The sequence below is a fragment of the Scyliorhinus torazame genome, chromosome 10, assembly GCF_047496885.1.
Source record: "Scyliorhinus torazame isolate Kashiwa2021f chromosome 10, sScyTor2.1, whole genome shotgun sequence".
NCBI classification, from domain to species: Eukaryota; Metazoa; Chordata; class Chondrichthyes; order Carcharhiniformes; family Scyliorhinidae; genus Scyliorhinus; species Scyliorhinus torazame.
This window is the reverse complement of record NC_092716.1, coordinates 205,392,091-205,416,934: the sequence shown is the minus strand read 5'-3', so window position 1 is coordinate 205,416,934 and position 24,844 is coordinate 205,392,091. Positions and strand designations below refer to the sequence as shown.

Genomic DNA, 24,844 nt, shown 5'->3' with positions numbered 1-24,844 from the left:
CAGCAGTGCTAACCACTGTGCCACCAAGCCGCCCTGCACTGTGCCATTTTACCGTTAGATCCCACGCCTTGAGTAGTTCATGAGAATGCATATTGAAGTGAGGCTGACTGTCTCACTCTTAAATGCAGATTTGCCAAAAGGTGACCCCGCCCACAACGGCAAGATTCACATTGCAACCTCCCGTGAGATCGTGTTAGATCTTGTGAGGTGTGGCGAGCTGGTTTGATCCAGGAAGAGAGATCATCCGGCATCTATTGATCACATTATGCCATGGCACATTGTGTTTCAGGTAGATCTCACCCATGATCTCCCCTTGACAAAGCCATGTTTACTATCCTTGATTAATCCTTGATTAATCCTTGCCTCTCCAAGTGGAGATTAATTATGTCCCTCAGAATTTTTTCCAATAATTTCCCTACCACTGTTGTTGATAGACTTACTGGCCTGTAAGTACCTGATTCTTCCCTACTTTCCTTGATCCTTTAGGCTCATGGCTTTCAATTTTGCTATTTGCTATTATGTAAAGTGCCAGATAACCAATTAAAATTCAACTTTGAAAGTAAAATCCCAAAACAAAAACAAAGGCAGGAATCCAGAATATCCAGATTCCTAGGTTTGGAACTGATCTATCAGATTGTTCTTGTTTCTTCTTCAGATTGTAAAATGTTAAAGTGAAATCGGCTGTGAACAAGTATTCAATTTGCCACATCCATACTCAAACATTTTAATCTTCACCTCCATCTTTTGCCCTCAGCTTCCGTTTTAGATGAGTTCTGAACTGAATGCTCAGCTGAGCATCTAATGCAAAGACAAAGCTCAGGACAATTGAAATGATCATCAGCTTTTCATGTTATGGATTTTTCTAGCATAAGTGGCTTTTATAGGCCAGAGTTCCCGTTGCTATTACATTTGATCTATTGTTCATTGAGGATGTCTCTAAAAAGAGCTCAAGCTATTGTTCTATGAACTTCAGTGGAAAGAAGATAGGAGACAGTGAAAAATCAGTTGCTGATTTTCTACAAACTCGTTTCAGACTGTTGGGTTTTTTGAAAGCAGCTTCTATTTTACTGTTTTTATTAAGTTTTATGGTACTTTTCTGCTACTCAGCACAAGTGTACAAATGCATGGAAATTACAATATGGATGCAGGTCATTCAGCTCAACGTTCAATCTCTGTTGGAGTTTAATCTCAAGGCAGACAAATAGTTCAAATCACATTTATATATTCATTCTGCCTTAAATTCCTTTGATCACCAACCTACCTTGTCTTGAATAAGTGGCAAATCATTTCCCATGGTTCTACTATACCTGATGTGAATCCCAAGTTTGTGAATACTTCCTTGCACTGCCTTTGCGCCTCTTGGAATGTACATGCATCGAGTCAGGTCACTTTAGCCAAAACTTCAGTGTTCAGATGAACAGGTAAATACACAACTTTATCTCGTCTGATGTGAACATTGAAATTTAAGCAATTAATTTTACAATCCTTACTTACTTTTCGATGCCCCATACAAAGGTGCTGACCTCCATGCACTAGCTGTGGTTCCGAAGAGAAAGGAAGGAACAGCAGGTGATTGAAGTGTCTAAATAAAGTGCAAAAGTTCAAAAGGAAGTTAAAGCTAATTTCCCAAAAATCTAAACACTTCTAAATCTATGACAGTTAATGTCATCCTATGATCACTGAAGTACATATAACTTAAAACAGTACATTTGAATCTTGTTACAAGACCTCACACTCAAAAGGCAGGCTTTTTTGTTCCCCCTGTACCAGAATTGAAGTTGCAGGGGGGAAGGATATGCTGGGGTAAAAGCAAATTACTGCGGATGCTGGACAATCTCAGCAGGTCTGACAGCATCTGTGGAGAGAAAAGGGATTTAATGTTTCGAGTCTGGATGACTCTTTGTCAAAGGATATGCTGGTTGATTGTTAAATCCAACAAGTAGCCTGCTTGCCTTCTACCCGCCTGCGCCTTTCACCGCTGCAATTATAGCAGTGGTGAGGTGAGGGAAGGTGTCAACAGCCGACCAAACAGTAGACCAATTGAACCTCTTAACTGGACAATTAATTTTCACTAAAGGATCTCATCTTGCTGCTGCACCAGCACCAGGAGAGGCCCATGCCAGGCAACCAGCCCACAGGTTACCCCGTGTGGGCTGGCGGAAGGCAGGAAATGGATCACCCCCACCCCCCTAAAGGCTCTCTGGCCCATCAGAGGGCCGCTCTCTAGGTTGTCCTTCCCACATTAATCTCTCAAATTCCAGCCCCCCACTTCCCTACCACCCTCATCCCCCTCGCAGGCGCCTGCCAGCTTGGAACCTGGCAAGACCCCAAGCGCATATCCAAATTCCAATTCAAGTATAAAAACAAATTACTGCGGACGCTGGAATCAGAAACAAAAACAGAAAATGCTGGACAATCTCAGCATGTCTGACAACATCTCTTGAGAGAGAAGAGAGCTAACGTTTTGAGTCTGGATGACTTTGACAAAGAGTCATCTACACTCAAAACGTTAGCTCCATTGTCTCTCCACAGATGCTGTCAGACCTGCTGAGATTGTGCAGCATTTTCTGTTTTTGTTCTCGTTTCAAGTATGTCTCAGTCCTTAAGTGCTCGAGAGTTGCTGGCCTCTGATTGGCTGGCAGATCTCTGAGGTGGAACTTCTTGTTCATCAGAAGTGAAAAATCTTGGGCAAAATTCTCCGGAAACGGCGCGATGTCCGCCGACTGGCGCCCAAAACGGCGCAAATCAGTCGGGCATCGCGCCGCCCCAAAGGTGCGGAATGCTCCGCAACTTTGGGGGCCGAGCCCCAACCTTAAGGGGCTAGGCCGGTGCCGGACGAATTTCAACTCCGCCAGCTGGCGGAAAAGGCCTTTGGTGCCCCGCCAGCTGGCGCGGAAATGACATCTCCGGGCGGCGCATGCGCGGGAACGTCAGCGGCCGCTGACGGCATTCCCGCACATGCGCAGTGGAGGGAGTCTCTTCCACCTCCGCCATGGTGGAGACCGTTGCGAAGGCAGAAGGGAAAGAGTGCCCCCACGGCACAGGCCTGCCCGCGGATCGGTGGGCCCCGATTGTGGGCCAGGCCACCGTGGGGGCACTCCCCGGGGCCAGATCGCCTCGCGCCCCCTCCAGGACCCCGGAGCCTGCCCGCGCCGCCTTGTCCCGCCGGTAAGGTAGGTGGTTTAATCTACGCCGGCATTTTAGCGGTGGGACTTCGGCCCATCCGGGCCGGAGAATCGCGGGGGGGCCCGCCAACCAGCGCGGCGCGATTCCTGCCCCCGCCGAATCTCCGGTGGCGGAGAATTCGGCAACCGGCGGGGGCGGGATTCACGCCAGCCCCCTAGATTCTCCGACCCGGCGGGGGGTCGGAGAATCTCGCCCCTTGTCTCCAGCCAAGTTAAATGGGTTCAGGCAGCCAGTGATCTCCATGGGTCAAGGGAATCCAGCACCTTATATAATTCAACCCAATATTATAGTCACTGTTATAAGAAACACATTTATTTTTATAATTTCACAACAGCATTCATGTCATAAAATAAAATCCCCACATATACCTATCTAAGTAACAATCTACCTAACCATGCATTTACTATATTCAAAAATCAAAATATACAAAATTGCTCCTAAATTCAGCACTGTGAAAAATTAATCTCATGTTAAAATTTGGGTGTGAAATAAAATTTCAAACTGCTACATTGTGGCACAGTGGTGAGCTCTGCTGCCTCATGGCACCAGGGACCTGGGTTCAATTCCGGCCTTAGGTGTCTGTGTGCAGTTTTCACATTCTTCTTCTGTCTGCATGGGTTTCCTCCAGGTGCTCTGGTTTCCTCCAACAGTCCAAAGATGTGCAGCTTAGGTGGATGCGCCATGCTAAATTGCCCCTTCATGTCCAAAGATGTGCAGTTTAGGTGGGGTTATGGGGATAGGATAGGGGAGTGGACCTAGTTTGGGTACTCTTTCAGTGGGCTAGTATAGATCCAATGGGCTGAATAGCCTCCTTCTGCACTTTAGGGATTCTATGATTACATAATGAAAAAGGACCTGATATACTTCAAACGTACAACTAAAAGCATTTTATATTTTCAACACTTTTACAAAGTCCATTTTGCGGTAATTCATAGAATCGTAGAATTTACAGTGCAGAAGGAGGCCATTCGGCCCATCGAGTCTGCACCGGCTCTTGGAAAGAGCACCCTACCCAAAGTCAACACCTCCACTCTGTCCCCATAACCCAGTAACCCCACCCAACACTAAGGGCAATTTTGGACACTAAGGGCAATTTATCATGGCCAATCCACCTAACCTGCACATCTTTGGACTGTGGGAGGAAACCGGAGGAAACCCACGCACACACGGGGAGGATGTGCAGACTCCGCACAGACAGTGACCCAGCGGGGAATCGAACCTGGGACCCTGGAGCTGTGAAGCAATTGTTCTATCCACAATGCTACTGTGCTGCCCACACAATTGGAAGTATAAAAAACACTTTGTAATAATCATGATCAATAAAACCAGATTTTGTATAATTTCAGCAATGAGATAAAGAAAGTAAAATCTTAAAAACAATAAAATAGGAATATGTAGACAGTCAAAACTAAAAATTACTGTCAGTGTTATTATATCTTATTCATGTGACATTTACCTGTCTACTATTTTAACTGAGTTTGATAAACCATCAATTCACTGTGAGACTGTGAGAACGAGTGAGGCTTTATTATCCAGTATGCCAGTGTCTGCTGTACAAATGAGTGCCACCCACAGGTGGCCGATCTATATATCATCCCGGGGAGGGCGGAGCCATAGGCGGAGCCCACCGGGGTTCCAGTACAGTACCTGGAAGTAGACCGTATTATCATTTCCGGGTCATAGGTCACAGCACTATACAGACAGTTCATACTTAGGTGAATACATTCACCACATTCACCCCCTGTTAAAAAAAATCAAGTCCAGCGGGGGTGACGTGGGGGTCATCAAATATTCAGTCTGTCTGGAGGCCGGATCGTTCTTTTTGACCTCCTCAGCTCTGGCGATGCGGCGGGCACGGTTGTTGCAGATTGTGACTCCGGGTGAGTGTGGTCTGGAGCTTCAGTCCGGCATGTCGGAGACGGTTGAGGGGTGGGGGTAGGCAGGGGGTGGTGGGTGGCGGCAGTGCAGGCGCAGGACAGTACAGGAGACCCAGGGGGGCATAAGGGGCACCGGGGGTGGTGGTAGGCTGTGGGGGGGGGTAGCTTTGGCAGGGGAACTGCTGGCGCTAGGTCTCGTAGGGAGACCGTATCTTGCTGTCTGTCCTGGTACGCGACGTAGGCGTACTGGGGGTTGGCGTGCAGCAGCTGGACCCTCTCGACCAGGGGGTCGGTCTTATGGCTCCTCGTATGCTTCCGGAGAAGGACCGGTCCCGGAGTTGTCAGCCAGGATGGAAGCGAGACCCCGGAGATAGACTTCCTAGGGGAGACAAACAAACAGTCGTGAGGGTTCTCATTCGTGGCTGTGCAGAGGAGTGATCTAAGGAGTGAAGGGCGTCGGGGAGGACCTCTGCCAGCGGGGGATCGGGAGACTTCTAGACCGGAGGGCAAGAAGGACAGCCTTCCATACCGTCGTGTTCTCCCTCTCCACCTGCCCGTTTCCCTGTGGGTTGTAGCTCGTAGTCCTGCTCGAGGCAATGCCTTTACTGAGCAGGTACTGACGCAGCTCATCGCTCATCAACGATGTGCCCCGGTCGCTGTGGATGTACTCAGGGAAACCGACCAATATGAAGATGCTGTGCAGTGCCTTTATAACAGTGGCCGAGGTCATGTCGGGGCAGGGGGCAACGAAGGGAAAGCGGGAGTACCCATCAACAACGGTTAGGAAGTATATATTACGGTTGGTGGAGGGGAGGAGCCCTTTGAAGTCAATACTGAGGCGCTCAAAGGGCCGGGAGGCCTTTACCAGGTGGGCCTTGGCTGGCTGGTAGAAGTACGGTTTGCATTCCGCGCAGACTTGGCAGTCCCTGGTCATGGCCTTGACCTCCTGGGTGGAGTAAGGCAGATTGCGGGCCTTAATAAAGTGGGTAAGCAAGGTGACCCCCGGGTGACAGCGGTCATCGTGGATAGCCCGAAAATGGTCATCTTGCGCGCTGGCGCATGTGCCGCGGACAGGGCATCTGTAGACTGTTGAGCTCCCCAGAACGATACTTGATATCGTAATTGTAAATGCAGAGTTTGATCCTCCACCTCAAGATTTTGTCATTTTTAATTTTGCCCCGTTGTGCGTTGTCAAACATAAAGGCAACCGACCGCTGGTCGGTGACGAGGGTGAACCTCCTACCAGCTAGGTAGTGCCTCCAGTGCAGCACGGCTTTCACTATGGCTTGTGCTCCCTTCTCGACCAAGGAGTTTCGGATTTCGGAAGCGTGGAGGGTTCTAGAGAAGAATGCTACTGGCCTGCCCGCCTGGTTGAGTGTAGCGGCCAGTGCGACGTCTGACGCATCGCTCTCTACCTGGAAAGGGACGGGCACATCCACCGCGTGCATTGCGGCCTTGGTGATGTCGGCTTTGATGCGGCTGAAAGCCGAGCGAGTCTCAGCCGTCAGGGGAAATGTTGTGGTTTTAATAAGTGGGCGGGCTTTGTTCGCATAGTTGGGGACCCACTGGGCATAGTAGGAGAATAGCCCGTTGCAACGTTTGAGGGCCTTGAGGCTGTGGGGAGGGGGAAGTTCCGTGGGGGGGCGCATACGGTCGGGGTCGGGCCCTAGGACTCCGTTCTCCACGACGTAGCCGAGGATGGCTAGCCGGGTAGTGTGGAAAACGCACTTCTCTTTGTTATATGTGAGGTTGAGGGATTGGGCGGCCTGGAGGGACCTCTGAAGGTTGGCGTCGTGGTCCTGCTGATCATGGCCATAGATGGTAACATTGTCCAAGTACGGGTATGTAGCCCGCAACCCGTCCTGGTCCACCATTCGGTCCATCGTTCTCTGAAAGACCGAGACCCCGTTAGTGACGCCGAAAGGGACTCTGGGGAAGTGGAAGAGTCGGCCGGCTGCTTCAAAGGCAGTGTAGTGGCGCTCTTCTGGGCGGATCGGGAGCTGGTGGTAGGCTGACTTCAGATCGACTGTTGAGAACACCCGGTACTGTGCGATCTGGCTGACCATCTCCGCTATGCGGAGGAGGGGGTACACATCCAGTTGCGTGAACCGGTTAATGGTCTGGCTGTAGACCACAACCATCCAATTCTTTTCCCCGGACCGGAAGTCCACCACTTGCGCTCTCCAGGGGCTGTTGCTGGCCTCGATGATCCCCTCCCTCAACAGTCACTGGACTTCCGACTTGATAAAAATCATGTCTTGGGAACTGTACCGCCTGCTCCTGGTGGCGACGGGCTTACAGTCGGGAGTGAGGTTCTCAAAGAGCGAAGCGGGGGAGGGGACCTTAAGGGTCGTGAGGCTACATACCGTGAGGGGGGTAAGGGTCCACCGAACTGTAGTGTCAGGCTTCGGTGACTGCATTGGAAGTCTAATCCAAGCAGTAGGGGGGCGCAGAAGTGAGGGAGGAGGTACAGCTTAAAACGGGCGTACTCAGCGCCCTGCATCGCGAGGTTTGCGATACAGTACCCCCGGATCTGAACTGAATGGGATCCGGAAGGCAAGGGAGATTGTTTGGGATGCGGGGTAGATGTGAAGGGAGCAGCGCCTTACCGTGTCAGGGTGAACAAAGCTCTCCATGCTCCCGGAGTCGAAAAGACAATGGGTCTCGTGCCCGTTGACCCAGACGACCATCATAGAACTTTTCAGGTGCTTCGGCTGCGACTGGTCGAGGGTGACTGCGCCAAGTTGCGGGTAGCCTGCATGGTCGGCGGTATCAGGGTCACAAAATGGCGGCCCCCATGAGTCGCACGTGTCATGCCGGATCAAAGATGGTGACCAAGATGGCCGCCCCCATCGGTCGCACGTGTCGATCGGTGTCGGAGCCGGCAACCAAGATGGCGACCCCCACGAGTCGGTCGGTGTTGGAGCCGGCGGCCATGATGGCGGCCCCCACGAGTCGTATGAGGCTGATGACGCGTCTGAAGGGGGCGTTCCCGGCAGGGACACAGCCACATTGCAGAGTCTGCGGACCTGTGAGTCCATGGGTCAGGCCTAGTGAGTTTTTGACTTCTGGGCTTTAGGTCGGCCCAGACAAACTCTGGCGAAGTGTCCCTTTTTGCCACAGTCGCTGCACGTCGCTGTGCAGGCTGGGCAACGCTGCCAGGGAAGGGCAGCTGCGCGGCACAGGCCAGTGACGTAGTCGGGTCCGGTGGGGGCCGCAACGATGGTGTCCACGAGGGGTTCGCCGGATCTGCGGGGACCGTGCTGAGGCTCTGGTAGGCCACCTCTAACGAGATGGCTAGTTTTACCGTGTCCTGCAGGTCAGTGGTCCCGTTTTCCAGTAGGTGCTGCCTGATGTCGTTAGACCGGAACCCAGCCACGTAGGTGTCCCAGATCTGCAGCTTCATGTGCTCCTCGGCCGTCACATCCTGATAGTTGCAGTTTCCTTGCGAGTAGGGTCAGGTTCTCTAGGTACTCGTCCAGCGATTCCCCGGCGCGTTGACGGCGAGTAGTGAGGAGGTGTCGTGCGAACACCTCATTTACGGGCTTCACGAAATGCACCTTGAGGGTCGCCACCACTGCCTCGTACGTGGCAGCTTTCTCTATCATTGCGGAGATTCGATGGCTCACCCGTGTGTGGAGGAGTCGCAGCTTGAGGGTTTCAGAGGGAGGTGTTGCGGAGGAGTCGAGGTAGGCCTCGAAACAGCGAAGCCAGTCTGAGAACATCTCCTTCGCCTTGTTGCTCATGCGTCGAGTTCAAGTTATCTGGCTTTAGAGCGGCTTCCATGGTGATGTCACTGGATAATAAATTGATATACCATCAATTCACTGCGAGACTGTGAGAACGAGTGAACATAAGGCTTTATTATCCAGGAACGCGCCTGCCAGTGTCTGCTGTACAAATGAGTGCCACCCACACGTGGCCGGTTTATATATTGCCCCGGGGAGGGCGGAGCCCACCGGGGTTCCAGTACAGTACCTGGAAGTAGACCGTATTATCATTTCCAGGTCATAGGTCACAGCACTATACAGACAGTTCATACTTAGGTGAATACATTCACCACAGTTATTATATCTTATTCATGTGACATTTACCTATCTACTTTTTTAACTGAGTTATGGACCTATTTATTTTAAAGTGCTGAATACTGATTTTGCTGAGTTGGTTTCTCGCTGAGGTTAATGCCTGAATTCCAGTTTATCTCAGCAGATAATACATCATTAACCCTCTTCCTGGCGCATTTAGAGCAAAGCTTCCAGAACATTATTAATTTGTGGCTGCTGCAAGAAAGTACTATGGAAGTTCACTGTATTGGCATGTAATCACAGTTCACAGAACCACAGAATTGTTACAGCGCAGAAGGAGGGCATTCAGCACATCGATACTAGTGAATCCACATTTAGAATATGATGTACAGTTTTGGTCCCCCTATTTAAGGAAATATATATTATCACTGGAGGCAATACAGAGAGGTTTACTAGGATGATCCCAGGTATGGAGGGACTGCCACATGAGGAAATATTAAACAGGTTGGGTATGTGCTCCTCGGAGTTCAGAAGAATGAGAGGTATTATGATTGAAACATATAAGATTTTTTGAGGGCTAGAAAGGGAAAATGTTAGGAAGATGTTTCCACTCATGGGGGGAGCGTAAGACCAGAGGCATAATCGCAGAACAAGGCAGTTCTCATTTAAGATGGATTTGAGGAAGAATTTCTTCTCTCAATGAGTGGTGAATCTTTGGAATTCTTGACTCCAGGAAGCTGTGAAGGCTGGGTCCTTGAGCATTTTCAAGACTGAGATGAATAGATCTTAGGGTGATTAAGGGTTACGGAGATAATGCAAGAAATTGGACTTAGTGAGTGTAAGATCAGCCATTATCTTATTAAATGGCGGAGCAGGCTCAAAGGGCTGAATGGCCTGCTCTTGTTACTATTTCTTATGGTATGATGGTCTCTGTCTAATGCCTTCACATCTTTTCTGGATTCACATTTGCAGCCATAGAAACACTTCTGTATTGCCTGGACTGTCGAATCATCAATCACAATTGCTCTTCCAGTCTCCTTGTATCCTTAATGTACAGATGAGCCACCGGAGGTGTCATGTACTTGGCTCTGGCTGAACTTTCCAGATAAACCATCATTCTCATCAGTATTCCAGATCATGCCAGTATTCAGAGCTGAGTACTGATTGGAGTGTGCGACCCACTCAGGGGACTCCTGCACTACCTGCCTGTTTCTACTTAACGGTATGGTGGTCACCCATCACCTCTCTTTGTGCATATTCTTAAGCTTCAGGGTGTCTACATCTATAAATGTGCTGTCAAAAAGTTCCCAACCTCACGGATGCACCACAGTTATGCCAGCTGCCGCTCAACTTCCAAACCCCAGAGCTGAAGCTGCTTCAAGAGTCAATGCTTCTTGCACAAATGTTTATCCAGGACATGGGGAGTGTCCTGGACTTCCCACATTGCAAAGGATGTAGACTCTAGTGGTTGGAGCAGTGCTGACATTCCTTTATCTGTTAGTTAATAACCTGGCTGCAGTTAAATGCTAATAAACCTTTACCAATACTAATATATCTTGCTAATACCGATAAATGCTGATTAGACTTAACTCACCTTACTAGCAGTAGTAAATCTTACTTTAAAAAGAGATGTGACTCACCACTTACTTCGCTCGTTTAAAAATGATATAAACGGAAAATACTCTCCTACCAGTCACCTATCTGCTTCCCTGTGATGTCACACACTAATTCAATTATACAGTAATTATAGCACAGAAACAGATTACTCATCCCAAATGGTCGATGATTCTGCAATGCCCCCTACAAGCCTTCTCCACCCTAGGTCATATAACCCTACCAGCATAACCTTCCCTATGTACCTCTCTGTCTTGACCTTTAAAACATCTATGCTATTTGCCTCAGCTACTTCATGTGGTATCAAGCTCCACGACCTAAACACACTCTGCATGAAGAACTTTCTCCTGAATATTTTCTTGAACTTTTTAATGACTATCCTAATTTTGAACCCCCACAAGTGTGATAACGTGCAGACCAAAAGAGTACACAGTACCCTGAATGTGGTTTAACTAAGGTTCCAGACAAGTTTACATACCTTCCCTGCTTTTCAATTTTATCCCTGTAGACATGAGTCCCAGTACTTTTGTTGCAATTTTAAGACCTTGTTAACTTGCATTGCTACATTAAATGATTGTTGAATGAGTATCCCTAGATCCTTTTGCTCTCCTACTCCATTTAAACCTCTGGATGTGCACTTTAGCCTGGAGGCAAGTTCAATGCAGGGAGACTGTTAGAATGGGTTTCCTGAAAGTCCAGAAGAATTTAACCACAAGCTTCCTTTAAGAAAAACAAAATTAACTATTAGTTGGAGTTCACACACTTCCGTGCAATAGGCCCCTTGTGGGTCACGTGGCCTGAGAAAGGTAGGCCCTTAAAGGGGCCACGCTCCCACATCACTACCCCGCCCCCCCCCCCTTTGTCTCTGAACAATATATACATCACAGGTTAATAACAGTTAACTCTTTACAATGAAGGAGGAGCCACAAGAGAGGGTAATACAACACAGTCCTTCAAAAGGTCAGTCGATCAGGTGACTGCTTGAGTTTGGTGGAATGCCTCAGTTCCCCGACAGGTTCCTCCACCATGAGGTAGTGGGTGCGATTTAACTAAATGGGAACAAAGTCCCATAGCGAGCACATTTAGCCATGTGTTTTCTGTGCAGCAAATGACATTCTGGTTAGATGGAGACCTCAGCAGGGAACTCATGGCTGAGGCCAAACATTGCTCCGTTTTCTGCACTGAGGACCTCCGCTCGCCAGAACTCTTCAGTGTAGCAAGAGATTTGTCCCAATCTCTGGACCCTGATGAGACACCCAACCCACCACCAGCCCCAACTCATTATGAGGGTGCCCCAACTCACTATGAGGGGGTTGCCAGGCCCCACCCTCCCCCAACTCCCATGCAGGGCATCTCCGGCCCGATCGCCGCCGCATGAAAAATGCCAGTATGGTACCTCGGGAGTGCCATCCTTGTACTCTGGCTGTGCCCCACCATGTGTACTGGGTTCAACCTGGTGTTCTCCAATTTGGCAAGGAGGGTGGAGGTGAGGCAAGCAGTGCAAATCAGTACCGTGAGTCAAAAAAAGGCAACAGATCATTTAAGACTGGCACCAAGGTGACACTGCCAGGGTTCTAGGATGGCAGTGCCAGGGTGTCCAGGTGGCACCAGCAGTGCCAGAGTACCACCCTACCCAAAGGGCATTCACCTAGGGGCCTCCGAATCCCTGGGAGCCCCCATTAGTTCCATTCCGTCTGGCCTCTGTTTGTGGAGACTAGTACTGAATGGTGCTCGCCTGAGATCTCCGAGGCAAAGGAACTAGATCCCAACACCTTGGTTACCTCAGGGAACTGCATGTTAAAATGAGATTAGCTGTCTCGCCCTAATATGCAGATTTGCCAAGAGTGGGATTGACATCACATCTCATGAGATTATGTCAGATCTCGTGACACGTTGCGCGCTGGGTAGATCCCAATAGCGGGGTCTCCTGGCTTCTATTGGCCACATTGCGCCATGCGCACTGCTTTTCAGGTGCAGAATATGCTGTTCGATCGCGTCCAGTGTCTTCTTCAGCAGCAGGAGGTTGCCTTGAAATTTTGTCATGTGCGTTGGCGGGTCCCCCTCTTCAATTGCCTCAGGAGTAGTAGTAAGAGTGGTCTCTTCTGAGCACCCCACCGCCCCACCCAGCCCCCCATTCCCTAACTTCATGCTCTGCCAAAGAGATGTTAGTAATGTCTAATGGATGCGCCTGTTCAGCCTTTGGGACTGAAGCCTCTCTGCTCCTTATGTGGTCTACGTGATTTCAAATTTGTCTCCCTTATACATACACCAGGTATGAGACAGGAGCAGATTTTTCTTCCAATTTTTCCAGGTATCCATGATAGATCAGGTGCAAAGTTCCTTACAAAAACTAGGTCACCAGTTATAAATGATCTGTTGCCTTTTTCTGACTCGTGGTACTGATTTGCATAGGTTGCCTCACTTCCACCCTTTTTGCAAAATTGGAGAACACCAGGTTGAACCGAGTACAAAGGCGGAGGCCCATTAACAGTTCTGCTGGTGTGACTCCAGTAGTAATGTGAGAGGTGGTGTTGTACGAGAGAAGGAAGTTAGCTAACATGAGGTGCAACGGCCTATCTGGGTGTTTTTTAATTGCAGATTTTAAAGTCTGCCGCGTCCTTTCTGCCAAGCTATTTGAGGCCAGTTGATAAGGGGCCATTCAGATGTGGTGGATGCCATTAGTCTTCACGAATCGCTGGAATTCCTCCCGCGTAAAAGCTGTGCCATTATCAGAAACCAATCTCTCTGGAAGGCCATGAATGCGAAAATGTACCCCCGGGTTTCCATGGTGACCGTTGAGGTTGGCGTTCCCATTTGCAGCACGTTCTCCTTCATCTGTTGAAAGATTGAGCATGCAGCGATATACCAAAAGACAACCTGGTATACTGGAAGAATCCCTTGTATGTGTTGATGGTTGCATATTTCCTGGAGTCCTTGTCCAGTTCAAGTTATAAATAAGCGTGATTTAAATCAAGCTTTGTGTACATGAGGCACCCTGTCAACTCTGCATTAAGGTCTTCGATCCGAGGGAACAGATACTTATTGCGTTGGGCCTCTTGGTTTATGATAAGTTTGTAATCGCCACAGATTCTGACACAGTGGTCAGGTTTTAAGACGGGGCGATCGAGAACGCCCATTCAGAGGACTGTACCAGTTTTATGGTGTCTAGTATTTCAAGCACGTCAACTCGGCCTAGACTTTCTGGTGTAGAGCACATGGGCAGGCCTAGCTGTGAAGAATTTCAGTGTGGATTCAAGGTTCACGTAAATTTTGGCCTTTATTTCTCATATTCAGCCAAGCTTGTTTTGAAAGAAACCTTTGTACTTGTAACGGAATTCTTGGATAAATGCCATCTGATATCCTGAAACTTTCTCACCAGTTTAGCTTTATCTGACATAGTCAATCTCACCCCATGAGGGTTGGCTCTTATCGTTTCACAACGATCATGGGTAACTGAGCAGACTGTTGTCGATACGACGACACCAGTGTCATTGTGGTACACAAAATCTTTTAAGGTTTCCCCTGTACAGGTTGCCAATTAAGCAGCCATGCAGCTTAGGCTCAGGGGTTGGACTCCTTGAAGGTATTTGTAATTTTGCCACCCACCACCATGGCTGATGCGCCTGAGGCGACCCCCATGCTCAATGGGTTGCCTGTTGACCATAAGGACTATTTCTATGGGAGCCATCTTACTTTAACCATGTTTAACCTGTAAATCTCAGATTCCTCTTTGGGATTTTTCGCTACCTTATGCACTGAAGTCGCAGTGTGTTTTTTTAAAAACTGGGTGGTGTAGCCACCTAAAATGGCTGATTCCCTATTAATTTGGCCAAAACCCGATTTAAAATGGCTCACCGAAAAGGCTGATGGGAAAAGCAGCCAACAGGACACAAACGGACAGCTGCAGACAGAATAGCATATTCGGCTCTGGGGAAGTCGGCCCAGATCGATACTCAAGACCATTAGCAGCACATCAACCCAGACATCTGCAGTTTAATTGGCTATCCCCGGGAACAATTGCAACATATTAGCAATTGAATGCGGGGCCAGACCTGTCGGCGCCTGCAGTGGCCGAAACAAAGACAGGTGGACGACCACCCCCCGATCGAGGAATCACCCCGTTATTGGACGTATCAAACCCAGTGATTGGGAACAAGTCCAATCACTTGGGACTCAGGGTCAAGGGCCGCCCCGAGAGGCGGGAAGCCCCTGGGCCCTATAAAGTAAGGGGCCAAGTTCAGATCGCTCTCTCGCCCTTCTTCTCCTGCTCGAGACCTTCGCAAGAACATCAACCAGAAACAGTAAGTTTGACTCCAGCGATCGCTACCCGATAAAGACTCCTAGCCATCGACCTGTATCAGCCTTTTTGAATCCTGCGGGCCAGATCCGATTCGATAAGCCATTTGTTTCCCTGACCTGGTGGGTCCTTCCTAAAGTTAAGTATTGGCCAGTAGTGATAGGTTTCTATATAGATAGTAGGATTATTGTGTAAGCATTACTTGTTGTATATAATAAATGACCGTTGATTTCAATCTTACTAAGCGGTGTGCTGACTTATTAATCATAACTCGAGCTTGAACCACGTGGCGGTATCAAAAAGATACCTGGCGACTCGTGAGCAAAGGTGACATAATCAGAGCTAATAAACTAAGGCTAATAAGAGCAACAGTGTGCCCTGTCTGGTGCGGCAACATGCTTGAACGTGGCCCTTCCTGTTATACTTGAAGCAAACAAAATCTCTGCAATGGCACATCACTTGGGGGCGGTCTCCCCTGCATCTATAACACTCATCAAAATGCCTGGACTGATGGCCTGCTTTTCGTCCTTGCTTCTGTTCACGATCTTGCTTCTGGGATCTTTGGATCTGGCCTCCTCTCTGTCTGTCACTCAGAGTGCTTGCCTAAAAGCCATTTCACTCCAAATTTGACTTACCTCGCTTTCCTGCATGCACTGTAGCTCAAAAGCACCCTTTGGTGTATTCAGTAGCTTGAGCTATCTCTATCACTTTATCCAAGGATATTTTCACAGTAACTTAATTGCAATGTTAACGTAAGCCTTCTTGTGCCGCTAATAAAGATTATTATTGTTATTATTTTCGTTTCAGCTAAAAAAAAATTTGTACTCTGATTTTGTACAAACCAGACGGCCATGCAGCATATCGCTTACTGATCAGCCGAATTCACAGTGTTCCACCATTTGCTGAAGCTTGGCTGCAAAAGGTAAAATTGTCTCCCCGGATTCCTGCATCATCAGGCAAAGCGAAGGGTGGAGGGGTTTGCCTCCTCATCAACTCCTCCTGTGCTTGGATGTGGCGACTCTGGCGACCTACTGCTCCCCAGACATGGAATACCTGACCGTGAAGTGCCGCCCATATTATCTCCCACGTGAGTTCACTACAGCCATTATCACAGCGGTCTACATCCCAACCCAGGCAGTAGTGAGGAAGGTGCTGGACGAACTATACACAATAATAAACAACTACGAAACAGAACACCCGGAGGCCTTGTTCATCGTGGCCGGAGACTTCAACAAGGCCAACCTCAAGAGTGTACTGCCAAAATTCCACCAGCAAATCTCCTGTCCCACCAGGGGCGACAACACTCTTTACCACTGCTACTCAAAAATCAAGGGCGCCTACCGTTCCATCCCCCGACCGCACTTTGGGAGATCAGACCATAAGACGGTGCTCCTTCGCCCGGCATCCAAGCAGAAACTCAAGCGGGAGAATCCAGCTAAGAAGGTTGTGCAGTGCTGGTCCGAGGAGACAGAAGAGCTCTTACGTGACTGCTTAGAGACAGTGGACTGGTCCATATTTAAGAACTCAGCGACCAACTTAAATGAGTATGCCACCACCGTCACAGACTTCATCAGCAAATGTGTGGACGACTGCGTGCCAAAGAAAGCAGTACGTGCATTCCTCAACCGGAAACCATGGCTCAATCGCGAGATTGACTCCCTACTGAAGGACAGATCTGAGGCGTTCAAGGCAGACGACCCTGACCTATACAAGAAATCCAGGTACGACCTCCGCAAAGCCATCCGGAATGCCAAGAGAGAATATCAAACCAAGCTAGAGTCACAGACAGACACTTGGCGGTTGTGGCAAGGACTAAACAACATAACGGGCTACAAAGCGAAGCCGAACAGTATCTCTGGCAGCAGCGCACCACTCCCCGATGAACTCAATGCATTCTATGCTCGGTTCGAGCAGGTAACCAACAATCCGCTGGCGAGTGCCCCAGCAGCCCATAATTCACCCATACCCACCATCACAGCTTCCGAAGTCAGATTGGCCTTCCTGAAAGTGAACCCTCGGAAGGCGACGGGCCCAGATGGGATACCTGGTCATGCACTCAGAGCCTGCGGGGACCAGCTGGCAGAGGTATTCACGGACATCTTTAACCTGTCCCTACTCCACTCCGAGGTCCCCACCTGCTTCAAGAAGACCACCATCATACCGGTACCAAAGAAGAACCAGGCAACGTGCCTCAATGACTACCGACCAGTGGCCCTGACTTCAGTCGTAATGAAGTGCTTCGAGAGGTTGATCATGAAGCGCATCACCTCCATACTCCCAGAACGCCTTGATCCACTGCAATTCGCATACCGCTGCAACCGGACCACATCAGACACCATTTCCCTGGCCCTACACTCATCCCCAGAGCATCTCGAAAACAAGGACTCCTACATTAGACTCCTATTTATTGACTACAGCTCCGCCTTCAACACCATAATCCCAGCCAAGCTCATATCAAAGCTCCAAAACCTAGGACTTGGCTCCCCACTCTGCAACTGGATCCTCGATTTTCTGACCAACAGACCACAATCAGTAAGAATGAACAACAACACCTCCTCCACAATAGTCCTCAACACCGGCGCCCCACAAGGCTGCGTACTTAGCCCCCTACTCTACTCCCTGTACACACATGACTGCGTGGCAAAACTTGGTTCCAACTCCATTTACAAGTTTGCTGATGATACGACCATAGTGGGCCGGATCTCGAATAACGATGAGTCCGAATACAGGAGGGAGATAGAGAACCTAGAGGAGTAGTGTAGCGACAATAATCTCTCCCTCAATGCCAGCAAAACTAAAGAACTGGTAATTGACTTCCGGAAGCAAAGTACTGTACACACCCCTGTCAGCATCAACGGGGCCGAGGTGGAGATGGTTAGCAGTTTCAAATTCCTAGGGGTGCACATCTCCAAAAATCTGTCCCGGTCCACCCACGTCGACGGTACCACCAAGAAAGCACAACAGCGCCTATACTTCCTCAGGAAACTAAGGAAATTCGGCATGTCCACATTGACTCTTACCAACTTTTACAGATGCACCATAGAAAGCATCCTATCAGGCTGCATCACAGCCTGGTATGGCAACTGCTCGGCCCAGGACCGCAAGAAACTTCAGAGAGTCGTGAACACCCCTCAGTCCATCACACGAACCTGCCTCCCATCCATTGACTCCATCTACACCTCCCGCTGCCTGGGGAAAGCGGGCAGTATAATCAAAGATCCCTCCCACCCGGCTTACTCACTCTTCCAACTTCTTCCATCGGGCAGGAGATACAGAAGTTGGGGACACGCACGAACAGACTCAAAAACAGCTTCTTCCCCACTGTCACCAGACTCCTAAATGACCCTCTTATGGACTGATTTCATTAACGCTGCACCCTGTATGCTTTATCCGATGCCAGTGCTTATGTAGTTACATTGTATATGTTGTGTTGCCCTATTATGTATTTTCTTTTATTCCCTTTTCTTCTCATGTACTTAATGATCTGTTGAGCTGCTCGCAGAAAAATACTTTTCACTGTACCTCGGTACACGTGACAATAAACAAATCCAATCCAATCCAATGATGGCTGAATTAGATTTATACTGCTGCAGTATAATGGAGGGTGTGGGGTTGAAGTGCTCTTTCACAAGCGTCACCAATTGGTCAAACAATTTTGTCTCAGGGACTTCCGGGGATGTTCAATTCATAATGGGGTTATAAGTCTGGGGTCCACATACTGTGAGCAAAATTACCGTTTGATTGTCTTCCCTAGTGATCTCATTGGCTGTAAAGAAGTATCGAAGCCTCTCAATATAGTAGCTCCAGTCTTCAGCCCCCTGGTTGAACGGATCGAGTTTCTCACTCACTGTTTTTTCTGCTGACCTTGATTTTTCTGTTTCTTGGTGATTTCCGACGCAACCTCTTCCCCCACGAATTTTGAAGCTTGCGATCGTTGTCCGATTTACTCTCGTCGCCAAAGTAATAGCATGAGGCAGCACCAAGGAGGCTTCTTATATAATGAAGAGGTTTATTGGAAATAACAATGAAGTTTAACTATATACAGACACAGAGGTGTATCATACAGTTCTTTACTCCTTGACTCCTGGATCCACACTGCTCGACCTGCTGTTCCCGTGCTTTTTCCCCATTGGTTGGGGTTCACGTGCTCCCGCATGATAGGTCCCGAGCTGGTTACATGGCCCATGGATGATCATCCCTTAAAGCGGCCATGCTACCACAGCAGCCTACATCACAGAATTGAAGCCTACAAGATCAGGTAGATGTATTGGGAGAGTGAGAGAGATCAATGGGGAGAGGCTGGCACATGGACTGAGTAGGTGTTCCTCTGGTAGTTCAGGAACCCTGATCATGGGAGATGGATTGGACAGTGGTCCAAGGAAGACATCACGATTAAGAGTAAGAGTTGCATGGTGGTCAATGGTGGTGGTTTGAGCATCCCAAATTGTTGGGGCTGGGTGTGGGGGGAGAATTTATATGCTTTTTCTCGCTGCATCACCTCCAAACTGAAACTTCCACAGAGATATTTAACATGACTAAGCCAAACGCAGTATGCTGCAGAGTCTTTCTTGGCTTAAGTGGCATAAATGCATCTAATTCTTATTCAGTTATCAAATAGTAGAAGCCAGTAATGTAACAACATCATCCCCTTATTGACAAACTGTCTATTATTTATGTGGAACACTCATATTTCTTCGAAGTCTTTGAAAACAGACTATGTGAACATTTGATGAAATGAAACTTGATACAAATCAATAAGTGCTTACTTTCCATCATATTAATTTATGAACAACCATGTAGAACCAATCAATACAGCTTGTATTTCCGCAATGGCATAAAATATTGAACTTGCATTGTTTCCCACAATAGTACGTATCTTTCTTAGCTTAAACAGATTAACTCCTCTCCATCCTGTTTTGGGGGAAATCATCTTGCCTCGCAGTTCACTCCTTTTTCTGTACCTGCCATTTTCGTAATTTCTTTCTCCGGACATTTATTAAACGATTTTGTAACACAAATTAGCGTGTTTTTTTAAATTACTCAGATGAAACAACAGATTATTTATTGTTCAGTTCAGTCTTGTGAAAATACCTTCTAATTATTATTTTAGTATTTTTCATCTTAGGAACATTTTGCTTCAAAACTAAAGTATTACTCAATTTCTATGTGAAAATAAGTTGGATATCCTTAAATGTGAATGGAAATCTGATTCTTTCATGGTTCTTTTCTGGATTACGGCACATGAGCAATTAAGGAAATTGTGCATTAAAAAGTAAGGAACTTCCATAACACTTCTATTAAGGAAAAATTACAGTTAGATTGATGTAAGTGTCTTCTTTCATAGCTTTTCAGCGTTTTATCGACATGCCAGTCTCACACCAATAAAGTGCAAGGTACAGCCAGCAGACCGGTCATGTGTTACCAGCTGCAGGTCACTATCTGGCCAGTGACGATTGATCTCTTCACACACACACAGAAGTAAAAAATGCATTTCCAGAAGTCCAATTGCAGCCAGTTACATTTCACTATTGGAGACTGAGCAGGACTGTTTCACAAATTCAATTCCTTATCTATGCTCAACTAGTTCCCAGGCAGTAACTTTTCAGCCATCGGACTTCACACTGGCGATGAATGTATTACCCAAACTCAATCGGACATTTCTGCTGCTACATACTGCTGTCTTCTACAAAACTGCAGTATTAATATGTCAATGTGACATGTTTTCAGGATGATTTATGGCAGAAAATGTTGGACATTTGCAAAACTATTTTGGCCAATCAGTTTTTTTTAACTTGGTTACTTAAAATGGGTTATATTTCTATTAGAAAGGCTGATTGTGAATATTTGAAGAGCGTGTTAAGCATTTGTCTGCTAATTTTGGCTTACTATATTACTTCTGGAGTTACTAGTTTGCAAAATATTAATTTATCAGGTACATTATTTAACAATTGTACATCTTCTTGGTTTCAAATTGCTACTATTGGTCGCATAAATGAAGAGAAAGCACAAGCCGCTTCTAAGATTCACTTCACTCGTTTCTTAGTGCGCATCCCATCAAAATACAACCTTTGTGATTACACTCGAATTCTGTGGATTAGCACATTTTCAAGAGTAAAGATAGAAATCTACCTTACTCGTTCAGTGATTTATCACATTTTAATGTGCACATAAGAAATAGCACTTCAAAGGCTTTGTATCCAGGTAAATAGCAAAATATGGGCAAATCAAAATAGTTACCTGAGCTGATTTTGTGGTGGGAGGGGGTGGTGTTATCAATAGGGAAAGTTTTACTCTTCGATTATAGATTGACAAGTGCAAATAGTTTGCCAATATATTCTTAGTAAAAAGTCTTACAACACCAGGTTAAAGTCCAACAGGTCTTGATTCACTTGAGGAAGGATAGTGATTCGAAACAAACCTGTTGGACGTTAACCTGGTGTTGTAAGACTTCTTACTGTGCCCACCCAGTCCAACGCCGGCATCTCTACATCATGGCAATATATTCTTACATTCCGATGGTCAAAACAGTAGCTAGAAATTCGGTCATCTGAATGTTCCCACTTCAGAAGGAAATAATCAATCATGTTACATTGAAGGATGTAATAGAATAAGTCATTCGAAAAGGACGAAGGAACACCGCGCACATTTTGAGGAAGCTCAAACCGTCTAGTTTCAGGTGACGAGTCCTGCGTTTCACCTTACATCCCGAATCCCTCAATATTCTACTTTAACAGACGCTGTCGTTTCCGTTACTCGCTGGAAGTCGCTCATGCAAACATCCTAAACTCCCAAGTTGGTTGATGTTGCGCGTAGCAGGAGCATGATTTATTTCTTTATCGCGCGTATTCCAAGTGTTGAAATAAGTGTGGGTGGAATTTAGTTAAAAGGGAGCGCGGCGCTCCAGAAATGTTGAGCTCCCCCCTCAGTTTGCACTGCTAGGCTGCCGTGCTGTCAATCTTTGGTCGGTCAGGTGAGTTTTTATTACTATTTCAAGTAACACGTCTCTTCTCGGGGTTATGATAAAACCTGTATGATACGTTTCAACATACCTTTGTCCTTTCTCTATTCTTGTGAAACGTGAGGCGTTATATAACATCTACAAGCGCTATCGCATTACAACGTGCGCTGGAGCGTATATCGCTGTTTTCACTTAAATCCGAGTGACAAAGTTATCTTCAGACTTTACCACATTGTCACTGGCTTTTAAAATAATAAGATTCGGACTTTTATGTTAACGAAAACGCGCATTGGTACACATGACAACCTTACAGTGGCGTAAAATTCCAAACCCGTCTGTTACACTGGCAATTTCCATGAACAACCGTCACCGTGTGCATCCCATTTTAACCAACATTTCAGACAATTGTAATAGTTGCACGATAGAGAGAGAGAGAGCGATCCTACCTGCTCTCCCTGGGAAATGATATCTCGTTTCTGTCGTATTATACGGTTGCTTTTCCTAGTGAAAGGGAACAAGGAAAGGTTTGTTCTACACAGGTAAACTGCACCTTCACTGCACATTGCTGCAATGGAATGCGAATAAAAGCCGAGCTTCTCAACACTAAACAGCGAACGGCTGACACTTAAAGAAATCGCCATCATTTATATCCGTGATCAGAAATTTATTTTTCTAAAACCCGTCGCTTCACTCAATCGGATAAATGTAATCAAGCTTTCTTTTCGACGAACGTTTTCTGTACTTCTTGCCTGATAAGCTGGGTGATCGTTTTCTCTCCCCCCCCCCCCCCCCCCCCCCCAGCCCCAGTACAGTTATCAGGGATTTCGGATGTTAACGGGAGACTTACCTCTCTGATGTTTCGTCAATGGACATTTGCACCTTGTTCCCACTGCAGCAAATGAACACTGAGGAGGAAAATAAAATGCGTGCACATGTTATCATTTTGGACGGAATTCGCCTTATTTTTAACAATTCCGAATCAAAGTCTCTGTGCACTGCGAATGTTAATACCACATTTAACTTGTTAAAGTCATATAAATTGAAAATGTATTAACGGCCACAGAATGTGCTACTTTAACTCGGGTTAACGTACGTTTCGCTACTTCCCCTGAACTAGGCACATTAGAATCACTGTTATGTTATTTTAACTCACCTTGCGATGCTAACATTACCAAACAGTACACAGCTGAATAAAAGTTGCTCTTTATTCTGGACTGAGGTCTGAACTCCATGTGTGCCACCTGCAGTGCAAGTTGGTTTCAATCTTCAGGTCTGTCTCCTGCAGGGAGATACTTTACTTCTCTCAATCTGTATTGATGTTTTCAAATGTTAGCTTCCACTGATATTCCGCTCTGGTTCTGAGTTCTGCGCATTCCGGTTAAATGGTTAAGAGGAGGCGCGTATGCAAATCAAAAACACAAATCATTTCGTAATACAGAGTTAAGAACGTGAAATCAGGGCACTTATTGACGATCCAATCTTAAAACGAGAAGATACATCGTGTCTTGTTTCATAATCTTTTTTTTAGGAATCTGAACTTTTTAACCCTACAAGTATTCATTTCCAATGCCCAAGAGTTCATCTTGAATGCACTCTGCAAAAGGCAATCCACGTTTTATTTGTAATGCTTTCTGAATATCTGTCTGTTTGTAACGTTGCACATGAGTGAACGATTAATCAAATATTGTGTAGCTCATGAAAATTTCTTTCAACCCCGATTACAACGTAGCGTCCCATCATAGTTACAAATTGTGTGTGTGGGGTGGGCTACATTAAACTTATTTCCGCACGACAACTGCAGAATTGTGTTTTTATTTCGTTCACTCGTTATGTGAAAAAAGTTGTTGGGGGCGAGTTTCAGATGCGGCCATCGGGTCGTGTTTCCCCTCCTCGAGGTTGGCTTTCTTGGGAGGTGAGCGCGAGGGTATCCTCTCACCTGGCTCGCACCTGGCGCGCGCTCCCTCCACATCAGAGTGTGTGGCTGGGGAGGGGAGGGGGAGGCGCGAGCGGCGGGAGTTTACCGCAGCCCTTCCTCAGCCGCAGGTGAACACCTGGCCCCGCACACCAGCGCGCGAGAGAGAGACTCGGCAGCTACCGCAAGCTGCAAACATTTTCATTTCTGCGTTTCCTCCCCACATGAAATTAAATGAAAATCGTTTATTGTCACAAGTAGGCTTCAAGTGAAGTTACTGTGAAAAGCCCCGAGTCGCCACATTCCGGCTTCGGGGAGGTTGTTACGGGAATTGCCTGTGATTGCCTGAAATGGCTGTGATTGTGAACCTGCCTCCCGGAAATGTTGCTGCCGATCAAAAAGAGTGCCGATATGCGGCTTCATGGGATAGACGAAGCAGATAGAGGCACGTGTTAACAGAAACGAGAGTATTAAGACGAGACCAGGTGGGTGGCATGGTCGCACAGTGGTTAGCACAATGGCTTCACAGTGCCAGGGTCCCAGGGTCGATTCCAGGCTTGGGTCACTGTGCGGAGTCTGTACATTCTCCCCGTGTCTGTGTGGGTTTTACGTGCTGTTAGGTAATTTGGACATTTTGAATTCACCCTCAGTGTACCCGAACAGGTGCTGGAATGTGGCGACTCAGGGCTTTTCACAGTAACTTCATTGCAGTGTTAATGTAAACCTACTTGTGACAATAAAGATTATTATAAAATGATTGACCTCTCTGGGTAAGAGAATTCCACAGACTAATGACACTCTGAGACAAAACCTCTTGGGCTGGATTCTCCATCGGCGGGATCCTCCGTTTCACCGGCAATGCATTCACGCCCATGGATTTCCCAACGCCTTGGGGGTGCCCACAATGGGAAACCCCATTGACCAGCTGCCAGGACGGGGAATCCTGATTGAGGCTGTCCTCATGTGTGCAGAACT

The 24,844-nt window shown here is 47.3% G+C and overlaps 1 protein-coding gene across 1 annotated transcript in view; it reads right to left on the bottom strand.

The window, feature by feature from the left end:
* The window catches only part of otog (otogelin), a 431,253-nt gene extending 408,064 nt beyond the window's left edge, over nt 1-23,189 (bottom strand). The window contains exons 1-5 of the mRNA XM_072517704.1: nt 23,111-23,189; nt 22,805-22,862; nt 22,404-22,458; nt 18,864-19,034; nt 1,495-1,582 (exon numbers count right to left, since the gene is read on the bottom strand). Coding sequence (XP_072373805.1) covers nt 1,495-1,582; nt 18,864-19,034; nt 22,404-22,458; nt 22,805-22,862; nt 23,111-23,189 — 451 coding nt within the window. The remainder of the gene's footprint in view (nt 1-1,494; nt 1,583-18,863; nt 19,035-22,403; nt 22,459-22,804; nt 22,863-23,110) is intronic.
* Between the last annotated feature and the right edge of the window lie 1,655 nt (nt 23,190-24,844).